At 41.5% G+C, this 23,124-nt stretch overlaps 3 protein-coding genes, 2 long non-coding RNA genes and 1 pseudogene across 6 annotated transcripts; 4 read left to right on the top strand and 2 right to left on the bottom strand.

The window, feature by feature from the left end:
* Positions 1 to 796: 796 nt before the first annotated feature.
* Positions 797 to 4,190, bottom strand: LOC145659270 (uncharacterized). Its single transcript, XR_014125307.1, has 2 exons — positions 3,843 to 4,190; positions 797 to 3,511 (listed from the first exon to the last, which is right to left on the bottom strand). It is a non-coding gene; the product is annotated as an uncharacterized LOC145659270 (long non-coding RNA).
* A 666-nt stretch (positions 4,191 to 4,856) lies between these two features.
* LOC118240763 (interferon-induced GTP-binding protein Mx-like) lies at positions 4,857 to 6,715 on the top strand (annotated as a pseudogene).
* A 169-nt stretch (positions 6,716 to 6,884) lies between these two features.
* LOC118240804 (putative glutamine amidotransferase-like class 1 domain-containing protein 3B, mitochondrial) lies at positions 6,885 to 9,212 on the top strand. Of its 2 annotated transcripts, none has more exons than XM_035523029.2 (3): positions 6,885 to 7,212; positions 7,718 to 7,770; positions 8,828 to 9,212. In XM_035523029.2, exons 1-3 carry the CDS (start codon positions 7,120 to 7,122, stop codon positions 8,913 to 8,915), a joined length of 234 nt encoding a protein of 77 aa, XP_035378922.1. In that variant the 5' UTR covers positions 6,885 to 7,119; the 3' UTR covers positions 8,916 to 9,212. The 2 variants fall into 2 exon arrangements, with proteins under 2 accessions (XP_035378922.1, XP_081576895.1); XM_081720769.1 differs by having other exon boundaries at positions 8,699 to 9,212.
* Positions 9,213 to 9,619: 407 nt separating this feature from the next.
* On the bottom strand, positions 9,620 to 13,016 carry LOC145659269 (uncharacterized). Its single transcript, XR_014125306.1, has 2 exons — positions 12,669 to 13,016; positions 9,620 to 12,337 (listed from the first exon to the last, which is right to left on the bottom strand). It is a non-coding gene; the product is annotated as an uncharacterized LOC145659269 (long non-coding RNA).
* A 666-nt stretch (positions 13,017 to 13,682) lies between these two features.
* On the top strand, positions 13,683 to 15,506 carry LOC113567895 (interferon-induced GTP-binding protein Mx-like). The gene is given in 6 exon segments (XM_081720372.1): positions 13,683 to 13,771; positions 14,059 to 14,090; positions 14,093 to 14,136; positions 14,258 to 14,387; positions 14,769 to 14,813; positions 14,816 to 15,506. Coding segments are annotated over 6 exon segments (438 nt in total). The 3' UTR covers positions 14,914 to 15,506.
* Positions 15,507 to 15,686: 180 nt separating this feature from the next.
* Positions 15,687 to 18,880, top strand: gatd3 (glutamine amidotransferase class 1 domain containing 3). The gene is made up of 7 exons (XM_035523076.2): positions 15,687 to 16,039; positions 16,564 to 16,616; positions 16,901 to 17,014; positions 17,131 to 17,250; positions 17,440 to 17,532; positions 17,744 to 17,900; positions 18,100 to 18,880. Exons 1-7 carry the CDS (start codon positions 15,947 to 15,949, stop codon positions 18,226 to 18,228), a joined length of 759 nt encoding a protein of 252 aa, XP_035378969.2. The 5' UTR covers positions 15,687 to 15,946; the 3' UTR covers positions 18,229 to 18,880.
* Positions 18,881 to 23,124: the final 4,244 nt, after the last annotated feature.

Here is a 23,124-nt window from a genome sequence, read left to right as displayed (position 1 = left end):
TTAGGTCGCTAGGAGTGGAGAAGGACCTGAACCTGTCTGCCATCGCCAGCATAGGTGACCAGAGCTTGGGAAAGAGAATCAAAATGGTCTGATGTGCCCCACTGCCAACCTCTGGAGCTCAGGAAAAGGCCAAACGTTTTTTCAGAAGGTTTACAGAAACTTTCTAAGGTGTTGTAAGGAATTTACTATTCACTTTTTGTTGTTTAGTGAACTTTAATAAACAATTGTCACAGGATTCAAAACATTTCACAGTTCAGTTTTAGGTTCATGAGTCTTCTTCACACCAATTTTCGTCTTCTCAACCTCAGCAGTCTTCTCCTCTTCTTTTTCACTTTTCTTTATAAAAGTGTCATTTTTCTAAAGAGGGCAACAAACAACTCTTCTAGAAGATGGAACACTGAGAAGGTTTATTGGAGCACGATGCATGTACCTGAGGTTGATTCCTGGAAATACAACCCCCAGTCAGTGTTCCTTTTCTCTGAGGAGACATTGTGAAATGACCACATGTTATAAAGAAAAAATTCTTTTTCCCAGTCATTACTAGTCTTCAAAGTCTACAAAAAAGCCTCAAGAACCCATAAGCTCTGCTTTGATTTTGAGATAATTTACATAATATGCAAAATCACACATTTTTGAGCACAAACTACTTCTTCATGATCATCATCATCATCATCATCATCATCATCATAATAGTAGTAGTAGTAGTAGTAGTAGTTAAAGGGACTAATAAAGTATAACCATAAACATAAATCTATGCATTGTTATATGAAGACAAGTCCAGATATGGTGACCAAGGTTTAGGAAATTGATGTTTTTATTTACTTAGACGTACACTTGGGTGGGCATAAGGGACATCTCTGTTCTCAAGACAACAATGAACTAGAATGCGGACGAATATTATGGCGTCACAATATGTGTGACGTCATCGAACCAGCTCTTTTTTAAAAAAAGGCCCGGCTGCATACGGTGTTACCATTACGGACAGAGAGCGCAAACCGGACTCTGCAAAATACAGATTGCATACCATTTAGGACAATTCTTCGATATCAAAGGTAGGCCTAAAAAGTCTTCTTAAGGTAAACCAGTGAGAAACTGCTATATAAAAGGAATGCCTAAAAGAAATTATGTCTTTCCAAACGTTGTTTCAATTAAGAGAATATTAGACAAATATAAATTAATGTGTACTTGTGTTTAAGGATATTTTATATAAATAGATTAAGGTAATTAATATCCCACTGAATCTATCTTGTAAACTTTTCACTCCATGTTGGGATTAAGAGCATGTTAACCAAAAAAATAGTTTATACTGCTTAATGTATTTAAATAAAGAATATGTAATAGATTAAGAGATGGAATGCATTAAGAGAAACCGTTTAGATTTAAGGCCGTTACACACTGCGATTTAATTGCAATTTATTCTGTCGACAATTAAATTATTCCCAACACCGGGTTAACAGATGGCTTCTTGCACACCAAACGCGATTTTCAACACAGCAAAAAAAATATCCTCATTATTTTGTCGTCCTGTTATTATTTTTGGAGTTGAGGAACTCACTAAAGCAATTACAGTCGTTTCTGAAGTTGGCAGAGCATCAAAACCATCTTGACTGGTCGACGGCTGAGACGCAAACACGATATCGTTTCTCTTTAGCATCTAGAACTTTGTGACAAATATCAAAATGTTTATAAAGCACGACGTCAAATATATCGTAAATGAGCTTGGCTATGAGGATGACATGCCTGTTCTATTTGGACAGCACTGTACCGAAACTAGCGAGCTAATTACATTAGCAACCGGTTCAGTTAGCCTACGACGTATCGTGCTAAAATGATAACATGTATTAGAAAATTAAATATTAAAGATACCCGATAATACATTTTATTTGCACTTCATTGTTTTGCAGTTGAAGAAATGAAAAGATTGTGGAAAAACGTTAGGAAAATGTTCCTTTCATTTTGCATGTTTGTTTTTGTATATTTTTTCAAAATTGGATATACCCAATATCGTTTGCGTTTTTCAAAGGTGCAAAAGTATATCGTAATCAATAGATGAATATGTGGTCCCTTTTTCCGATGCGAAAGACTGAACGATAAATTCCGGGGGAAAAAAAAAAAATCTTCGAAGCGACCAAATCGTCTGCGACTATTTTCTCCTTTTCCTGTCGTTATTTCGCGTTACGGCCTTAAGAGGAGTGTAACTGATTAGCAGTTAATGTATGTGTAAATTGTTTATAATATACATAGAATGGTCAATAGGATAAGAGAAATTCAGGTGAGGTGATGAAAGGTAGGCTATTAATGAACTTGTAAACTATTTTTAAATGATGCGTTATTTGTGTTATTTAGTCTAGATAAGGAAAATGTTGTATACTATATTTTTCCCAAATAAAATGTAAAGTGTCTTTCCGTTTGTTAAAGAAGCTACATAGGTTTAACCTTTTTATTATCATTGATTAAAATAAGATGTTTATTGATTCAGATTAATTATATAAATATAAAATTTGTGTTGTTCAGATTAAGAGAATGTAGTATACATTAAGTAAAACATAGTTATAAATTAATGAGTATTTGTAAACTATTTAAAACAAAATGTTATTTTTCCCAGTAAGGCACCAGTCATCATTTGGTGAAGTGAAATGCCTACTCAATACACGTTGAGTGGATTCTGGAATGTTGTGGAAGGAAAAATAATTCATCAACACAAAATAAGAAGCAGCCACCACTTTCCAGATATTGCAGGAATCTCGCAGAGGAAGAAGGAACCTCAATTCCTTCAAAACTTGAGAAAGTCTGGGAAGAACTCAAGATTCCCAGCACTTCCGGAAGCCACCGCAGGAAGTCACGGTGGCAAGTCAACAAGCAGATTCCTTGTTGAAGGCCAGCGCTACAGCCAGACTGTGTTCCCCTCACTGGTCAGAGAACCAGGACACAAGAGCAGTGCTCAGGTCATGGGTGTGAAGGATGCTCACACTCCGACAGCTCCACCCGTCTCAGGGAAAGCCGCCCTCCACACAACGGCCCCCAGCAAACCAAAATTCCCCAAGTCTGGCACAACCCAACATGTCCTCCACAAGCATGTGAGGGAAGTGCCAACAAAGGTGGAGGTGGGGAATGAGGACAGAATGAGTTGTGGCCCAAAGCTGGCTGATTCCCTGCTCATCAGGCGTGCTGTCTTGAATAAGGCAGGGAGCAGAGCTGTGGGCTCAACTCCAACGCACCCCTCACAGGTGCCACAGATCAGCCAGGACCGCGTGCCCCTGGTCTGCCAGGCTGAGGGCAAACCCAAGAGGGAGGACAAGTGCCAGGCTGGCAAGGCTAGGGACTGGAGCCCTAGGGACAATGGAACACATGTTGTGAAGGTCATCAATCCGGACATGCAGAGCCATGCTCCACTTCGATCTACAGCCTTCAAGGCACACAGGGGAACAAAGGCACTCAGGTTCCCCTGAGCTTCAGGGTCGCCCAGCCCCCAAGGTGGGGGGGGGGGACTATTTCATCATTCCCCAGGGTCCTGTCAAATAAAATGAACAATTTTGAGCATATACATGAAATGAGTCAGATGCTACACAGAATTTTCCAGTAGGTGCCCTAGACACCTCCAAAGTGCCCAAAAACCAAATGTACACAAGGTCATCAGTCACTATGCATCATGTGTGCAAAATGTCTTTTGCTAAAACATCACAACAATATTAGCTTCCTTATATCTTAATTGTTAAAGGCTAAACAATATTTGCCTAATTACTTCATTGTTATTAGGCTAAACGGTTATGCTGGGGAAAATGCCATAATACGCAATGCTGTAATACTGTAAAGAAAAAGCATGTTTTATCATTTATACTTACAGGTTGTAATAGGATTATTAATTTTTCCAGCAGTTAATGGAAATATTCCAACAGTGATTCGCGATGCAAACATCATAGCTAGTCCACACTAAAAGCCACTGAACCGTCTTTCAGGTTCCAGCTCATAACTGCAGCCAAACAACTCCACACAAACTACTGCTAAAACGGGTGCAGTTATGAGCTGGAAGCTGAGGAGCGGTTCAGTGGCTTCTAGCGTGGACTAGCTATGAAAGCCTCTTCCTTTCCACGACGACCAAAAGTACTGGCGAGCAAACTATTCCATAAAAACAACACCCGACTGCATCCATTTCGCCAATGTAACAGACTTCGTCTGATTACAACGCACAAGTGACGTTTTGCTGTGCGCACGGCTCTAACTCACACGGTGGGTGACCATATAAAGCAAGTGTCCGCTATTTGTGGAAACAGCTGTCAATCACGCCAATTGTGCCCTTTCTGTTTATGCATGAGCAAAGGCGTGAATCAATGATCTATAGGCGAGCGGGTAGTGCATCAGCACACTGGCACTTAATTTTCTTGTTCAGAAAATTTTGGATATTGATTAGAAATTATATCCATTGAGTAGGCTTACCATAATTAATAACAGAAACACCCATTCACTCCTAAAACATTTTATTGTATGCACTACATGTGACATGAGTAAAATATTGTGACGGTGGCGGCCCGAGGGAGCATGAGGCGAAGCTGAAAGAAGGTGCTCTTTATTACCCATAACGTGAACAACTGCAAAGCGTCAATGCGCTCTGTCGTGATACTTGTCAGTGTAGTCCACTAATGTGCAGCACTGGCCTTAGGAACCTGCGCGTTTTAGTGAGGGAAAGATACAAGGAACAGATGAGCAGGATTAATAGGTAGGTGCTCGGGAGCAGGGCAGGTGCGTGCTGTGATCCTGAGCAGGAGTGGGCGTATCCCTCCTGCTGGATGGCCGGCCAACCTTGGCAAGTATAAGTTGTGAGATGCATTCTACTATTTTCTTGTGCTGCATAAAATAACATGATGGTGAAGAGACGTGCCCAGCAAGACATCATTGACAACCTGAGTCTGGCTGTAGCCCTTAAAAATGAGGACTGTCCACATTTCAGGCAAGAAACATCTGCATGTGTTTGTGGAATGCATTTTCCAGATAAGGAATTTCTCTTGTCAAAGAAAATTATTTAAATTATACAGAATGTTGATGTAATATTGATGATAACAAGAATCTATATCTGCATTAGACAAAAAAAGCAGTCTGAAGATGTTTTTATTTTCTGCCCTAAAATTGACTCTCTAGTACATAGCACATTGTACGGGCCGGTTGTAGACATAATTTAGTCTAGGAAGTTCCAGCCAGTGGTACTCTGTGACATCGCTCCCTTTCTGTTTTTCTCAGACCTCTCTTGGAAGAAGGAAACGTTATGGTGCCCTGCTTGCAGAAAGACTAACAAAGGAATTGGTTGACCACATTAGTGTAAATGTATTTTTATTAACAATCTTGCACCTGTGTTCAATTTTCTCCACCAAACTGGCTTTCCTCCAACTTTTTTATTGTGTTTATGTCCTCATCCTTTTTTTTTTTTTTTCCTTTTCAGAGGTCAATTCCACAGTTGCAGAAACAAATTTAGGATAAACTGAAGAAGGCAGTTCATGAACTGAGAATGCTTGGAGAGGAAGTTCCTCAAGAAGAAAATGAGAACAGCTTTCTTGTCATGGTAAGGACCTGTAAGGAATATTATTTCTGAAGCCAGTATTTATTTATGTGTGGGGTGTTTTTTGGCTTGATTTGGCTCCCTCAAATACTTCCTAACATTTTTGTATTTTACAGAAAATTTGAATGTTCAATCATGTCCTCATGGAATTTATTGAGGATGGAGGAAAGCATCAGAAATTCAGGTCTGGGGCTTTTCACCAAAATCAGGAGAGAGTTTGCAAGATGGAAATCTGGTTTGGAGGACAAGGCTATCAGACATGAGTTAGCGTGCGAAAGGTTCCATCTCTAATTAGTTCTGGTGGAATTGAGGAGATGGGGTTTGAGATGGCATGTAGCTCACTTGGTAATTAGTTAGGAAAAAGCTGGAACGCTAAATTTGATTGCTGTTCAAGCAATCAAAGATCTGCTTGAACAGGAGAATGAAAAAGCCAAGGAGAGGCTCAATTTAAGGTGGAGAGGATCATGTATTCTCAGCATGGTCTACACAGCCACCATTTACAGTTAGTCAAAACTAAACCAGAACCATTCAAAACCTAGAGTGTCAATGTCCAAGAGATGACTCCTCACCTAAAGGCCTATTATAAGGTATCATAATCATCGTTATTCATATAGTGCCTTTCCCATGCTCAAGTATGATTTACAGTCATAGGACATTAATGAATTTCTTTATAGCTCAATATATCTAATTCTCTTTTTCTATGCATCAGCATATTTTCTCAGAAGTTCCTTCTTATGCCCCAATTCAGCACCAAAGTCTTACATAAGTTTTTAAATTGTGTGTGCATGCATTTTGTTTTCTCCCAGGTCCCATCTGAATGACTGCCTGATTATGCAGCACATCTCAGCTCCAAACTGCCAATGTTGACTGTTATTGGAAGCAAGGATGCAGATAAGCTCATCCAATAGGATTCTGATGTGTTGCAGGAAAGACCACTTGGAGCGTCTGAGAAAAGCATGACGTCTTCTGTCCAAATTTGTCTCCACAGCTTAACTGACAGTTAAATGGGTTTGGGGGCTATAAATATCCGTCTATATTATTGCTAAAATGCCTTAAGATATGTTTTTATATTACTATTTTATTATTATTTTTACATCTAAGGCGTTCATTACAAATAGCCGAAGGTCAACAATCTTTGACTTTTTTTTTCATCTTTATAACCAGTAGTTGCCTGGTAAAATAACGTCACGTTGATCCAAAACCATATTTTTACGCGTGACTGCTCACCTGTCCCGCCAAGTGGCGCTATAGTACTAAAACACAGTGATGTAAAAGAGCACAGAAGAACAGTAGCGCTACCGTAATATTTCTACAGTGTATTCAGCCCGCTCTTGAACACCATTAAGACACTACAATAATTCATTTATATACTATACGATAAATGTTTTTGAAAGACGTCACTCCGTCATGAGTGTTATTGCTATAATAGTGAAAGCACGTTGAAGTAATCGGAGATTTTAGTGCCGTTGAGAGAAACAGCCAAGGTGCAGTTAATCGCTTACGCCTATTAATCGCACGTTTGACCGAGTTAAGCGCTGCCCTTGTCAAAGTTCACGACTTTGCTATCCACGATGTTGGCATTTCGAGCCTTGACACCCAAATCATGTCCCTCTCTGGTGAGGATTCACACTAGTGCCCGGTGGAGCGGCGCTAGGGTCGCTGTGGTAAGTAGTCGTCCCTTTTAAGATTTCGAGAAAAAAAAGAAAAAAATGATGTGTAATGCGACAGAAATCCGATTCTTTCCTTATTATACTTTGTCCGGTGCTGTGGCGTGGTTAGGCGACTTAAGAAATGCATGAGCATAGGCCTTGGAGAATCCCCTTGCCTGGGACGGACATCTGATTCTTCTTGAGGCATATAATGCAGTTAGACAAAATTGACTGGAAACCCACTTTTCACACTTTCCCAGAATGCAAAAAGGTGACTAATTGTCCTCGTTATCGCTGACACAGTTCTCTAAGTGTTGCCTGCCGTTTGCTGGATGCAGACTGTTCAGCCTCTGTGCTCAGCTCCCAAAGTCAAAATCGCAGTGAAAATGTTCAGAGAAGGAAGGCTTGAGGATCTGTTTTCTGGTCCCTAGTGAGGTTAATAGAAACATTTGTCCTTTGTGTAGTCAAAGCCATATCACTACTGTGTTTCACTGGCATTCTTAACTTTTTTGCTTCCCAGGTGTTGTCAGGCTGTGGGGTGTATGATGGTACAGAGATCCACGAGGCATCGGCGTGAGTATCTGTTGCTACAAGTCCATTCAAGTGATATACTTTTAAAATTAAAATTGCTTTGCCGCATAAAAATGTTTGTCGATATAAGTAATGGAAGCGGAAATTGTCGGTAAATATCGAGAAACATTTTAAAGCTAAAGCAGTTTTTGTAAAAATGACTTGAATGGAAAGCTTACACTTTACTTTCCATTAATGCACATGCTGTAGCTTATGCTAGAGGAGTCCTGTGCACTGTCCAAGCTACAGCTTTACAGCTTTCATTACAACAAAGCCGTAGTTTGCCAGTGCAATTTGTAAGTCGCCATTGCACTTTGTGTTTCATGAATAAACTAAAATGAAAATAATATAAAGTTTTTCTCTATTCATTTTTTACCTTGTTTATGTATGTTTTTTGATGACTGGGATAAGAAGAAAATTCAGACATACCCTGAGATTCGCACTATGCCATCGTATCTCTCGAATATCCACATACACTCACTTCTGAGGCCACCATTACTATGCACCCACAGTACAAAATCATTTAAAGCGGGACAAAAGCTCAAAAGTGGTCTCGGATACTCTTTAGGCCCACTCAGTTCCACACTAATTAACATGCATGCACATCAAAGCACTGTGAAACATTTAAAATATGTATTTTAAGAAAAGGCGTAAATGAAGTCTCTAGGTCTTGCTGTTGTCTCAGAACCTGGGGAATATTTGATGAATATTGGACAGGAAGTAAATCTATTATGTTGCCAACTCCAGACTGTGAAAAATGTCCATTAGGATTAAACACTTATCATCTAGTCTCACATGGAACTGGAACATATCTGACAAACTTCACTGTGAAGGCAAATGTGAACATAAATTCTAAAAGATCATTTTTGCAGCTAATCTATGTTTAACTATTCATTTGTAACACTACTTGCTAGTGTGTTTTGCTGTGTAGAAGGAGAGCATCAAGCATGTCAGAGATGTTGCTGAGGAAACCCAGTGCGATTGATGGAATGAGTAGTAGTCTGAGCACAAAGTATGAGGACAAGGTGCACCCCTGCATCGACCTTGTGGATTCGCTTAGGTCGCTAGGAGTGGAGAAGGACCTGAACCTGTCTGCCATCGCCAGCATAGGTGACCAGAGCTTGGGAAAGAGAATCAAAATGGTCTGATGTGCCCCACTGCCAACCTCTGGAGCTCAGGAAAAGGCCAAACGTTTTTTCAGAAGGTTTACAGAAACTTTCTAAGGTGTTGTAAGGAATTTACTATTCACTTTTTGTTGTTTAGTGAACTTTAATAAACAATTGTCACAGGATTCAAAACATTTCACAGTTCAGTTTTAGGTTCATGAGTCTTCTTCACACCAATTTTCGTCTTCTCAACCTCAGCAGTCTTCTCCTCTTCTTTTTCACTTTTCTTTATAAAAGTGTCATTTTTCTAAAGAGGGCAACAAACAACTCTTCTAGAAGATGGAACACTGAGAAGGTTTATTGGAGCACGATGCATGTACCTGAGGTTGATTCCTGGAAATACAACCCCCAGTCAGTGTTCCTTTTCTCTGAGGAGACATTGTGAAATGACCACATGTTATAAAGAAAAAATTCTTTTTCCCAGTCATTACTAGTCTTCAAAGTCTACAAAAAAGCCTCAAGAACCCATAAGCTCTGCTTTGATTTTGAGATAATTTACATAATATGCAAAATCACACATTTTTGAGCACAAACTACTTCTTCATGATCATCATCATCATCATCATCATCATCATCATAATAGTAGTAGTAGTAGTAGTAGTAGTTAAAGGGACTAATAAAGTATAACCATAAACATAAATCTATGCATTGTTATATGAAGACAAGTCCAGATATGGTGACCAAGGTTTAGGAAATTGATGTTTTTATTTACTTAGACGTACACTTGGGTGGGCATAAGGGACATCTCTGTTCTCAAGACAACAATGAACTAGAATGCGGACGAATATTATGGCGTCACAATATGTGTGACGTCATCGAACCAGCTCTTTTTTAAAAAAAGGCCCGGCTGCATACGGTGTTACCATTACGGACAGAGAGCGCAAACCGGACTCTGCAAAATACAGATTGCATACCATTTAGGACAATTCTTCGATATCAAAGGTAGGCCTAAAAAGTCTTCTTAAGGTAAACCAGTGAGAAACTGCTATATAAAAGGAATGCCTAAAAGAAATTATGTCTTTCCAAACGTTGTTTCAATTAAGAGAATATTAGACAAATATAAATTAATGTGTACTTGTGTTTAAGGATATTTTATATAAATAGATTAAGGTAATTAATATCCCACTGAATCTATCTTGTAAACTTTTCACTCCATGTTGGGATTAAGAGCATGTTAACCAAAAAAATAGTTTATACTGCTTAATGTATTTAAATAAAGAATATGTAATAGATTAAGAGATGGAATGCATTAAGAGAAACCGTTTAGATTTAAGGCCGTTACACACTGCGATTTAATTGCAATTTATTCTGTCGACAATTAAATTATTCCCAACACCGGGTTAACAGATGGCTTCTTGCACACCAAACGCGATTTTCAACACAGCAAAAAAAATAGCCTCATTATTTTGTCGTCCTGTTATTATTTTTGGAGTTGAGGAACTCACTAAAGCAATTACAGTCGTTTCTGAAGTTGGCAGAGCATCAAAACCATCTTGACTGGTCGACGGCTGAGACGCAAACACGATATCGTTTCTCTTTAGCATCTAGAACTTTGTGACAAATATCAAAATGTTTATAAAGCACGACGTGAAATATATCGTAAATGAGCTTGGCTATGAGGATGACATGCCTGTTCTATTTGGACAGCACTGTACCGAAACTAGCGAGCTAATTACATTAGCAACCGGTTCAGTTAGCCTACGACGTATCGTGCTAAAATGATAACATGTATTAGAAAATTAAATATTAAAGATACCCGATAATACATTTTATTTGCACTTCATTGTTTTGCAGTTGAAGAAATGAAAAGATTGTGGAAAAACGTTAGGAAAATGTTCCTTTCATTTTGCATGTTTGTTTTTGTATATTTTTTCAAAATTGGATATACCCAATATCGTTTGCGTTTTTCAAAGGAGCAAAAGTATATCGTAATCAATAGATGAATATGTGGTCCCTTTTTCCGATGCGAAAGACTGAACGATAAATTCCGGGGGAAAAAAAAAAATCTTCCAAGCGACCAAATCGTCTGCGACTATTTTCTCCTTTTCCTGTCGTTATTTCGCGTTACGGCCTTAAGAGGAGTGTAACTGATTAGCAGTTAATGTATGTGTAAATTGTTTATAATATACATAGAATGGTCAATAGGATAAGAGAAATTCAGGTGAGGTGATGAAAGGTAGGCTATTAATGAACTTGTAAACTATTTTTAAATGATGCGTTATTTGTGTTATTTAGTCTAGATAAGGAAAATGTTGTATACTATATTTTTCCCAAATAAAATGTAAAGTGTCTTTCCGTTTGTTAAAGAAGCTACATAGGTTTAACCTTTTTATTATCATTGATTAAAATAAGATGTTTATTGATTCAGATTAATTATATAAATATAAAATTTGTGTTGTTCAGATTAAGAGAATGTAGTATACATTAAGTAAAACATAGTTATAAATTAATGAGTATTTGTAAACTATTTAAAACAAAATGTTATTTTTCCCAGTAAGGCACCAGTCATCATTTGGTGAAGTGAAATGCCTACTCAATACACGTTGAGTGGATTCTGGAATGTTGTGGAAGGAAAAATAATTCATCAACACAAAATAAGAAGCAGCCACCACTTTCCAGATATTGCAGGAATCTCGCAGAGGAAGAAGGAACCTCAATTCCTTCAAAACTTGAGAAAGTCTGGGAAGAACTCAAGATTCCCAGCACTTCCGGAAGCCACCGCAGGAAGTCACGGTGGCAAGTCAACAAGCAGATTCCTTGTTGAAGGCCAGCGCTACAGCCAGACTGTGTTCCCCTCACTGGTCAGAGAACCAGGACACAAGAGCAGTGCTCAGGTCATGGGTGTGAAGGATGCTCACACTCCGACAGCTCCACCCGTCTCAGGGAAAGCCGCCCTCCACACAACGGCCCCCAGCAAACCAAAATGCCCCAAGTCTGGCACAACCCAACATGTCCTCCACAAGCATGTGAGGGAAGTGCCAACAAAGGTGGAGGTGGGGAATGAGGACAGAATGAGTTGTGGCCCAAAGCTGGCTGATTCCCTGCTCATCAGGCGTGCTGTCTTGAATAAGGCAGGGAGCAGAGCTGTGGGCTCAACTCCAACGCACCCCTCACAGGTGCCACAGATCAGCCAGGACCGCGTGCCCCTGGTCTGCCAGGCTGAGGGCAAACCCAAGAGGGAGGACAAGTGCCAGGCTGGCAAGGCTAGGGACTGGAGCCCTAGGGACAATGGAACACATGTTGTGAAGGTCATCAATCCGGACATGCAGAGCCATGCTCCACTTCGATCTACAGCCTTCAAGGCACACAGGGGAACAAAGGCACTCAGGTTCCCCTGAGCTTCAGGGTCGCCCAGCCCCCAAGGTGGGGGGGGGGGGGGGACTATTTCATCATTCCCCAGGGTCCTGTCAAATAAAATGAACAATTTTGAGCATATACATGAAATGAGTCAGATGCTACACAGAATTTTCCAGTAGGTGCCCTAGACACCTCCAAAGTGCCCAAAAACCAAATGTACACAAGGTCATTAGTCACTATGCATCATGTGTGCAAAATGTCTTTTGCTAAAACATCACAACAATATTAGCTTCCTTATATCTTAATTGTTAAAGGCTAAACAATATTTGCCTAATTACTTCATTGTTATTAGGCTAAACGGTTATGCTGGGGAAAATGCCATAATACGCAATGCTGTAATACTGTAAAGAAAAAGCATGTTTTATCATTTATACTTACAGGTTGTAATAGGATTATTAATTTTTCCAGCAGTTAATGGAAATATTCCAACAGTGATTCGCGATGCAAACATCATAGCTAGTCCACACTAAAAGCCACTGAACCGTCTTTCAGGTTCCAGCTCATAACTGCAGCCAAACAACTCCACACAAACTACTGCTAAAACGGGTGCAGTTATGAGCTGGAAGCTGAGGAGCGGTTCAGTGGCTTCTAGCGTGGACTAGCTATGAAAGCCTCTTCCTTTCCACGACGACCAAAAGTACTGGCGAGCAAACTATTCCATAAAAACAACACCCGACTGCATCCATTTCGCCAATGTAACAGACTTCGTCTGATTACAACGCACAAGTGACGTTTTGCTGTGCGCACGGCTCTAACTCACACGGTGGGTGACCATATAAAGCAAGTGTCCGCTATTTGTGGAAACAGCTGTCAATCACGCCAATTGTGCCCTTTCTGTTTATGCATGAGCAAAGGCGTGAATCAATGATCTATAGGCGAGCGGGTAGTGCATCAGCACACTGGCACTTAATTTTCTTGTTCAGAAAATTTTGGATATTGATTAGAAATTATATCCATTGAGTAGGCTTACCATAATTAATAACAGAAACACCCATTCACTCCTAAAACATTTTATTGTATGCACTACATGTGACATGAGTAAAATATTGTGACGGTGGCGGCCCGAGGGAGCATGAGGCGAAGCTGAAAGAAGGTGCTCTTTATTACCCATAACGTGAACAACTGCAAAGCGTCAATGCGCTCTGTCGTGATACTTGTCAGTGTAGTCCACTAATGTGCAGCACTGGCCTTAGGAACCTGCGCGTTTTAGTGAGGGAAAGATACAAGGAACAGATGAGCAGGATTAATAGGTAGGTGCTCGGGAGCAGGGCAGGTGCGTGCTGTGATCCTGAGCAGGAGTGGGCGTATCCCTCCTGCTGGATGGCCGGCCAACCTTGGCAAGTATAAGTTGTGAGATGCATTCTACTATTTTCTTGTGCTGCATAAAATAACATGATGGTGAAGAGACGTGCCCAGCAAGACATCATTGACAACCTGAGTCTGGCTGTAGCCCTTAAAAATGAGGACTGTCCACATTTCAGGCAAGAAACATCTGCATGTGTTTGTGGAATGCATTTTCCAGATAAGGAATTTCTCTTGTCAAAGAAAATTATTTAAATTATACAGAATGTTGATGTAATATTGATGATAACAAGAATCTATATCTGCATTAGACAAAAAAAGCAGTCTGAAGATGTTTTTATTTTCTGCCCTAAAATTGACTCTCTAGTACATAGCACATTGTACGGGCCGGTTGTAGACATAATTTAGTCTAGGAAGTTCCAGCCAGTGGTACTCTGTGACATCGCTCCCTTTCTGTTTTTCTCAGACCTCTCTTGGAAGAAGGAAACGTTATGGTGCCCTGCTTGCAGAAAGACTAACAAAGGAATTGGTTGACCACATTAGTGTAAATGTATTTTTATTAACAATCTTGCACCTGTGTTCAATTTTCTCCACCAAACTGGCTTTCCTCCAACTTTTTTATTGTGTTTATGTCCTCATCCTTTTTTTTTTTTTTTCCTTTTCAGAGGTCAATTCCACAGTTGCAGAAACAAATTTAGGAGAAACTGAAGAAGGCAGTTCATGAACTGAGAATGCTTGGAAAGGAAGTTCCTCAAGAAGAAAATGAGAACAGCTTTCTTGTCATGGTAAGGACCTGTAAGGAATATTATTTCTGAAGCCAGTATTTATTTATGTGTGGGGTGTTTTTTGGCTTGATTTGGCTCCCTCAAATACTTCCTAACATTTTTGTATTTTACAGAAAATTTGAATGTTCAATCATGTCCTCATGGAATTTATTGAGGATGGAGGAAAGCATCAGAAATTCAGGTCTGGGGCTTTTCACCAAAATCAGGAGAGAGTTTGCAAGATGGAAATCTGGTTTGGAGGACAAGGCTATCAGACATGAGTTAGCGTGCGAAAGGTTCCATCTCTAATTAGTTCTGGTGGAATTGAGGAGATGGGGTTTGAGATGGCATGTAGCTCACTTGGTAATTAGTTAGGAAAAAGCTGGAACGCTAAATTTGATTGCTGTTCAAGCAATCAAAGATCTGCTTGAACAGGAGAATGAAAAAGCCAAGGAGAGGCTCAATTTAAGGTGGAGAGGATCATGTATTCTCAGCATGGTCTACACAGCCACCATTTACAGTTAGTCAAAACTAAACCAGAACCATTCAAAACCTAGAGTGTCAATGTCCAAGAGATGACTCCTCACCTAAAGGCCTATTATAAGGTATCATAATCATCGTTATTCATATAGTGCCTTTCCCATGCTCAAGTATGATTTACAGTCATAGGACATTAATGAATTTCTTTATAGCTCAATATATCTAATTCTCTTTTTTCTATGCATCAGCATATTTTCTCAGGGGTTCCTTCTTATGCCCCAATTCAGCACCAAAGTCTTACATAAGTTTTTAAATTGTGTGTGCATGCATTTTGTTTTCTCCCAGCTCCCATCTGAATGACTGCCTGATTATGCAGCACATCTCAGCTCCAAACTGCCAATGTTGACTGTTATTGGAAGCAAGGATGCAGATAAGCTCATCCAATAGGATTCTGATGTGTTGCAGGAAAGACCACTTGGAGCGTCTGAGAAAAGCATGACGTCTTCTGTCCAAATTTGTCTCCACAGCTTAACTGACAGTTAAATGGGTTGGGGGGCTATAAATATCCGTCTATATTATTGCTAAAATGCCTTAAGATATGTTTTTATATTACTATTTTATTATTATTTTTACATCTAAGGCGTTCATTACAAATAGCCGAAGGTCAACAATCTTTGACTTTTTTTTTCATCTTTATAACCAGTAGTTGCCTGGTAAAATAACGTCACGTTGATCCAAAACCATATTTTTACGCGTGACTGCTCACCTGTCCCGCCAAGTGGCGCTATAGTACTAAAACACAGTGATGTAAAAGAGCACAGAAGAACAGTAGCGCTACCGTAATATTTCTACAGTGTATTCAGCCCGCTGTTGAACACCATTAAGACACTACAATAATTCATTTATATACTATACGATAAATGTTTTTGAAAGACGTGACTCCGTCATGAGTGTTATTGCTATAATAGTGAAAGCACGTTGAAGTAATCGGAGATTTTAGTGCCGTTGAGAGAAACAGCCAAGGTGCAGTTAATCGCTTACGCCTATTAATCGCACGTTTGACCGAGTTAAGCGCTGCCCTTGTCAAAGTTCACGACTTTGCTATCCACGATGTTGGCATTTCGAGCCTTGACATCCAAATCATGTCCCTCTCTGGTGAGGATTCACACTAGTGCCCGGTGGAGCGGCGCTAGGGTCGCTGTGGTAAGTAGTCGTCCCTTTTAAGATTTCGAGAAAGAAAAGAAAAAAATGTGATGTGCAATGCGACAGAAATCCGATTCTTTCCTTATTATACTTTGTCCGGTGCTGTGGCGTGGTTAGGCGACTTAAGAAATGCATGAGCATAGGCCTTGGAGAATCCCCTTGCCTGGGACGGACATATAAAAAGGACGGACATCTGATTCTTCTTGAGGCATATAATGCAGTTAGACAAAATTGACTGGAAACCCACTTTTCACACTTTCCCAGAATGCAAAAAGGTGACTAATTGTCCTCGTTATCGCTGACACAGTTCTCTAAGTGTTGCCTGCCGTTTGTTGGATGCAGACTGTTCAGCCTCCGTGCTCAGCTCCCAAAGTCAAAATCGCAGTGAAAGTGTTCAGAGAAGGAAGGCTTGAGGATCTGTTTTCTGGTCCCTAGTGAGGTTAATAGAAACATTTGTCCTTTGTGTAGTCAAAGCCATATCACTACTGTGTTTCACTGGCATTCTTAACTCTTTTGCTTCCCAGGTGTTGTCAGGCTGTGGGGTGTATGATGGTACAGAGATCCACGAGGCATCGGCGTGAGTATCTGTTGCTACAAGTCCATTCAAGTGATATACTTTTAAAATTAAAATTGCTTTGCCGCATAAAAATGTTTGTCGATATAAGTAATGGAAGCGGAAATTGTCGGTAAATATCGAGAAACATTTTAAAGCTAAAGCAGTTTTCGTAAAAATGACTTGAATGGAAACGTTTTTCATCCTGTACCTGGAATGTTCCTCCAGGGCAAATATTTTGCAGGAAAGGATGTTCGTAAATGTGGCTGTTTAGACGTGGTGAAATGGAAGCATTTGTGTATGTACAGAATCCTGGTGCACCTGAGTCGAGGAGGTGCAGAGGTCCAGATGTTTGCACCTGATGTGGAACAGATGCACGTTATAGACCACCGCAAGGGGCAGCCTGCAGAGATGGAAACCAGGTGAAAACTAGTGGAGATTCTACACCATTATTCACACTGGTTGTCTCTTCATTTACTAAACTCACCGTATTTCTAACCATATAGTATGTGTGTGTGTGTGTGGGGGGGGCCTTTAGGAACGTGTTGGCAGAGTCGGCCCGCATCGCCAGAGGTAGCATTGCTGACCTGGCCAAGCTGAGCGCTGGCAGCCATGATGCAGTCATCTTCCCAGGGGGCTTTGGGGCTGCCAAAAACCTGTGAGAAGCGCTGCTTGTGTTTACTGTGCAGCTTTGAGACAGTTAATGAGCCCAGGCCTTTTACTGAAGAATACATTCAGTAACCTCAGACTACCGTATGTGCCATACAGTCCACCTTATGTGCCATAACGGCTGGTTTTAATTCCCGAGTGATTCATCTTCATTTTTATGACTGTCTCTGGAGACCAGGTCATCCTTTGCTGTTGATGGAAAGGACTGTAGTGTGAATGAGGAGGTTGAGCGTGTCTTGAAGGACTTCCATAAAGCTGGAAAGCCCATTGGGTGAGTCTACTGTCTGTTAGCGTGTCAGACCAATAGTATTCAGGAGTACTTAGTTTAAACTCGGCTTTCTTCCATATTAATCTTTCACAGTTGGGTGAATCTGTGCACCTTCGGTCACTGGCCCTGATTCAGCTTCTCTGGAGTTGTTGTTTGGGTTTGCGAGTTGCCTGACTGCTGTGCTTGTGTCGTCCTGTTGCCTCCTCTGTACCAGGTTGTGTTGCATCTCCCCGGTGCTAGTGGCGAAGGTGCTCCCTGGTGTGGAGGTGACCGTAGGCCATGAGGAGGAGCGAGGAGGCAGGTGGCCGTACGCCGGCACCGCCCAGGCCATCGTCGCACTCGGCGGCAAGCACAAGGTCAAGGAGGTCACCATATCCTGCCCCGCACACTGCTGAAAAGGAATGCCTTTATGTCACGACTGTCCTAAACCGCTTCATTTACAAAGCTCTTAAAAAAAAAAAGCACTGCTGAACTTTTTTTTTTTTTTTTTTTTTTTTTTTTTTTGCATTACTGAAATGAATGTTTTTCAAGTTTTCTCTTGAGTGTTGACCCTTAACCTTTAACCCTCACGAGGCCCATGTTGATATGAAGAATAAGGTGGTGACCTCTCCTGCGTTCATGTGTGACACGAAGCTACACCTGATCTTCGATGGGATTGGTGCAATGGTCCGGGATGTCCTGAAGCTCACGGGAAAGTGAGGGCAGGCGACGCACTCGTGATCGGACCGGTGCACGCGCTTAGTCTGCGCTTGAAGACAGAGCCACGTCTGACATCGTCGGACATGGATCTGATCGCTTTGTGAAAGCCTAAACAAATGCAGCCTGATTTTTTTATTTATTTTTTTCTCTCTCTGTATTGGATGACGGTGAATCACATTTTGAATGCTCTTCTGCGAATAGTTGAGTGCGATTTGTGGGGGAGACTTGGCATTACAACCTGCATTGTACGTAACCTTAGTTCACTTCTGTTAAACTTTGTGTAAAGTTCAGTTCTAGCTGATCATTCAAGAAGGGGAGAAGAGAAATTACTTCAAGAAAGTAGAGGTGACTTTAGCCTCAAATGCTCTTACCCTTATGCAAAAGCGAATCCAGTGGGCAGACATTATTAAACAAAAACCTATGTGCGAAATTGCTTGGTTGTAGTTCTTATTATTGTCCAGTAGAGGGTGCACACTGCCCATAAGGTTCTAATTGAGGGAGTGAGTACTTCCATTTAAAAATGTAGGAATAAAACTTTTTTTTTTGAAAGAAATGTTTGGTAAGTATTGTTCTTGATGGTATAACTGAATTAAAACTGAATTTAAATGTGAACTGTGTGCTTGTCAAAAACCTAATTAAATAATTAAAATTATTTTAATTAAAATGTGTTTTATTCAACTTTTAATATCAAGACATCACATATAAATAATCTCTTCTGTATGAATGCTTCTATGGCCTTGGGTTGTGCTTCAGACATCCTTGGTGATCATTGATGGTGACTGGTGTCTGGATCAAGCCAATGGCAGTTAAACACAATCATGAGGCAATTTAAAAACTATTATTGATGTCTTCTACACATCCAGTTAACCCAGTCCCCCAGTTCCTTCTAAACATTTGTCCTTATTAATGACTGGTAAATGAAAGATGAAGGCAATTGGAATGCGGAATTGACGTGCTTCTGCACCCTCTGAAAAAGACTGGTTTTCTTTCCCAAAAGTGGCTTTAGATTTACTGATCAAACTGTTTACCCAATAAAATAGGTTCTGAGCAGTTATTTTAGCATCACTCTGTAACCTGAATGCAACTGTTTTGTCCTGTCACATCTCTGGAACCCCGCAAGGGAAAACATTTAGTGTCTCAGCGAATCCTTTTCTGATACCTTGTTTCCACTACTGACGGGTAGTTTTCAAACCTAGGGATTAGCACCATTATGTTACTGTGTGACCATGTGTCAGTAGTACATTACAGGAAAGCCCCATCTATGAGGATGAAGAACTACTGCTTGTTGTGTCTAATGGTTTTGTTGCCTTTGTGTGAACTTGATTTATTTTGTATTCTTGGTTTCGGACAGGCCCTAAACCTCCCCTGAGCTGTGTTTTGTTAGCTAATAATGATCATGATCATAAACCTGGTTTTAAAAAAATCAGGAGTCGCGGTATTTGTAATTACCCTGGCTGAAACTTTGGGGGTTGAACCCCAGACGAGGCGCAAAGCCCGAGAAGAGGAGCGGAGTCTTCATCATCTGAAACTCCTTCGGTTTTGTGGCGCAGTGTCATTTGATCTTCCTAGTCACTTGTTGCATGTCTTCCTGTTTCTTTGATGGCCCGAATAAAGCCAGCCTCTCCGTGTGCCCAGGTGACATGAGCTTGGGCGTAAGTGAAAAGGAGAAATGCTTCAAAGAGCGGATGTGGGGGAGGATGGTAGGGGGTGTGGTTGGGGTAACAGGATTAGTACCACAGTCCTCTGTGCCGGTCATCGTATGGCACCACGCAAGGGCACATACACCCCCACTCTCATTTCCTCTTCACCCATCCATGTCTTATTAGAGTACGCTTGGCAGACGCACAGTTGTATAGCACCACGACGCATGTTCGTGTTTGTTGTAAATGTTATTGATTTTATTGTTGTAAATTTTATGTTGATTTTAACAACTCACTACTGTTATTGCCTTTTATTAATTTCGTTATAAGTAGAAGTGAAGTAATTGGCTTACATGTTTAAACCTGTGCATCAGGGTTTTTTGTACTAAAGGTAACAGCTGGGTTGTGGCCTGCGTTTGGACTAGGTTTCAACTCCTCGTTCATTTTACCCTTTAAAGAAATTCAGAGCTGTCTTGATTCACCTCAGTTCTGTTTCACACACTGTGGCACCTGCTCTTCCAGGAAGCTCTGTCCTGCTTCTCTCTCTCAGTAGAGACCAGGCAGATGTTCGTGCTCCTGCTGCTTGCTTTAGCCCTCCCAGGGGCCTGTCCTTGGACCAGGGCATTTATTTCTCCTGTTCCCAGGCAAAGTGTTGCTTTGATGGGCCCTTCTCCCTCGCGCCCCCCCTTCCCACAGCCGACCAGGGGGCCTAGGCAAACAAGACCCCGGCTTCTGTCAATTTGTCTGGACAAAACGAGGGGATTTAGGGCCTACTGCCACACTCACAGGCACAAGCGTGTTTGCATGCCAGGCTGAGGCACCGACACCCTGCTTTCAAACCCCCCCACACACACACACATTTTAGCTTTCTCATGGCCAGGTCACACTGACTGCCCTCTGGTGGTCCCCTGACACCTGCTAGCTCCATCTTACTGTCGCTGCCTCATACCTTTCTCATATCTCTTCTGACGTGTGTGTATGTGGTTTACCTGCAGTTTGTGTGAGTAATGTGTTTGTAAAATTTTGAGGAAACGATGCATTCTTGCCTGAACTAAAGCGTGTGGGTGGGTGTGCGTTTTGTAGGGATGGGGGGGGGGGGCATGATCGCAGTGCATTAGCGTGAGTGGGGCAGTCAATCAGGGGCCAGCCTGGAGCCTCCGACCCCACAAACCTCCCGGCATCCTGATCAGAGGATTAGTCAACACACAGCCCTGGGTCAAGTGCATGCCAGTCTCACACACACTTTCTCTCTCTCTCTCTCCCTCACACACACACACACACATACACAGTAACCAGCAGTTCTCAACCTCTCACACAGAAGAGGCAGAAGAGGCCTGTGTCGTGCTGGGCCCTGGATTAAGCTCAGTGGGAAAGCCAGTGCTCCTCATTCTTATTCTGATTGGCTTATGTAGCTGAGGGTCTCTTCTGCTACAGTGAGCCTGTTCTCCACAGCTTGCGGAGAAAGGAGAAAGTTTTTCTCATGACATCATGGGCCCAGGGGCGCCATTTTCAAGCATCTTAGCGTATCTTCTCTTCCTATGCAGTAAAATGGATGAACATTTGATTCTGCTCTCAGTAGTATCAAAGGTGATTCCTATATTCTGACATATTAGAAGAGTGCTGTACCATATTGAATAATTAGCCTCAAGGTAAATAGCCCTAAGAGAGAAGAAGTTTCTGTTTGTGCAGTTCATATATTAAGCATCAATAATATATAAATACAGATACTGCATACTCATATAAACATCAGCAAGCACAGTTATACACTTTAAGTGTGTAGGTGCTTTATGTTAATTGTATTGACAGTCTCGCGGGCCTTTCCAGAAGCCTGGTGCAGTTTGCATGGATTGCACAGATGACCTTACTGGTGTATGGAGTTATAGAGCTTTAGTTTCACCAGAGGAGCCCCACACAACCACCTCCTATTTTCCTTTACAATGTGAGTCTCCCTGTGAGTCACCTTCTCTGTCCAGCCCTGTGCAGGACTCAAAACGGCAGCCGGTCAGCTGCTTTGACTGGACCATTCGAACCCAGCAGTGGCGGTTATGGGTGGGGGGCTGGTATGCTAAGGGAAGTGTGTCAGGCCTATTAGTGTACCCCAGCTCTGACCCCTGCTGGAGTAACCCTCCCCCCACCTGTTCTGCCTCTATAGTGGGACGTCTTGTAACCCCCAGCATGAGGTCCCAGCATTCTCTGCTTGTGATTGTGGGGGGCGCACAGCGAGGGGCCTTTAGAGTTTTAAAAAAGCAGGAGAGGGAGGGAATTAGCAGTTAAAATAGATGCTCCAATCTCCATATGCATACTGCTGACAAGTGTTATACACAGAAACTTAAGGCCAATACGTGTGCAAGGTGGTCCGATGCTACCAGGCTCTGAGGGGGGGTTGGCCTGTGGTGGGCGGAGGGTGGGGGGGGTCCCGCAATATTGTACTAATTCGCGCAAGAGACTCTTTATCAAAGAGAAAGACGCACGATAATTAGCCGGGGGGTGAAAGGGAAGGAGGAGTGAGGAGAAAGAGTGGCCAAGAATGGAGAAGAGAGAGAGGCGCGTTCCCGCGCCCGTCGGCGTGCGGCCGTTCGCCCGCCGAGCTCGTTCACGGGCGGCGCTGAACGCGGCCGCTGTGTGGATGTGACTTTCTCTCTGCAGTCCACCTTTCCAGCACCGTGACTCCAGCACCTCCCATGCTGTTGCCTTTTCCTGACCACCGTACGAACGTTCAAAATTCAAAAATGATGCCCCGGCAATTAACCCAAGACTCCTCTCACTCAGTTTTCATCTCGTTGTGAAATACGTGAACATGCTCTTCCAGCCAGTGCAATGTTAAGTCTGGTTTTGGGACTAACTGGTTTTGGGATTAAAATAATTTACCAAGCCACGTTTCAAAAGGTGACGTGATGAGCCAGAGACTCATGCTGATAAGGTACTTTCTCTGGTTTGCGGCTAATCAGAAATAAATGCTGAGAAAATATTAAGAAAGGAACTCTTCATTCGTATGCACAAATCCTTTTTCCTTTGTTAATTTGGGGAATAAGTGACATTTTAATTGCAATGCTAGCTGGTTGTCTAAAGCAGTAAAAACAAATGGGTATTGCCATGTAATTTGTGGCATGAATACAAACTGGGATGATTTTGTAGAAAAATAATCATGATATGTTAATATTGTTTTTGATTGGTTAAAAGGGCAGTCAGAAACAACATCTGTGTGTAGTTCTCATATCTCTTATGCATGTATTCCACCATTGATGCATATTTGCAT

This window comes from Electrophorus electricus, chromosome 9 (assembly GCF_041902795.1).
Source record: "Electrophorus electricus isolate QZ-2024a chromosome 9, ASM4190279v1, whole genome shotgun sequence".
NCBI lineage: Eukaryota > Metazoa > Chordata > Actinopteri > Gymnotiformes > Gymnotidae > Electrophorus > Electrophorus electricus.
The sequence above is the reverse complement of the archived record's forward strand: the minus strand, read 5'-3'. Positions and strand labels throughout refer to the sequence as shown.

Bases quoted from the DNA above. Each gene is read 5' to 3' on its own strand.
- gatd3 (XM_035523076.2), top strand. From the start codon at position 15,947: ATGTTGGCATTTCGAGCCTTGACATCCAAATCATGTCCCTCTCTGGTG. The intron at 17,015-17,130 runs GTGAAAACTAGT...GGGGGCCTTTAG, and splicing joins CCTGCAGAGATGGAAACCAG to GAACGTGTTGGCAGAGTCGG. The intron at 17,901-18,099 runs ATATCCTGCCCC...TTTAACCCTCAC, and splicing joins ACAAGGTCAAGGAGGTCACC to GAGGCCCATGTTGATATGAA.
- LOC118240804 (XM_081720769.1), top strand. From the start codon at position 7,120: ATGTTGGCATTTCGAGCCTTGACACCCAAATCATGTCCCTCTCTGGTG. The intron at 7,213-7,717 runs GTAAGTAGTCGT...TTTGCTTCCCAG, and splicing joins GCGGCGCTAGGGTCGCTGTG to GTGTTGTCAGGCTGTGGGGT. The intron at 7,771-8,698 runs GTGAGTATCTGT...TTTGCTGTGTAG, and splicing joins GAGATCCACGAGGCATCGGC to AAGGAGAGCATCAAGCATGT.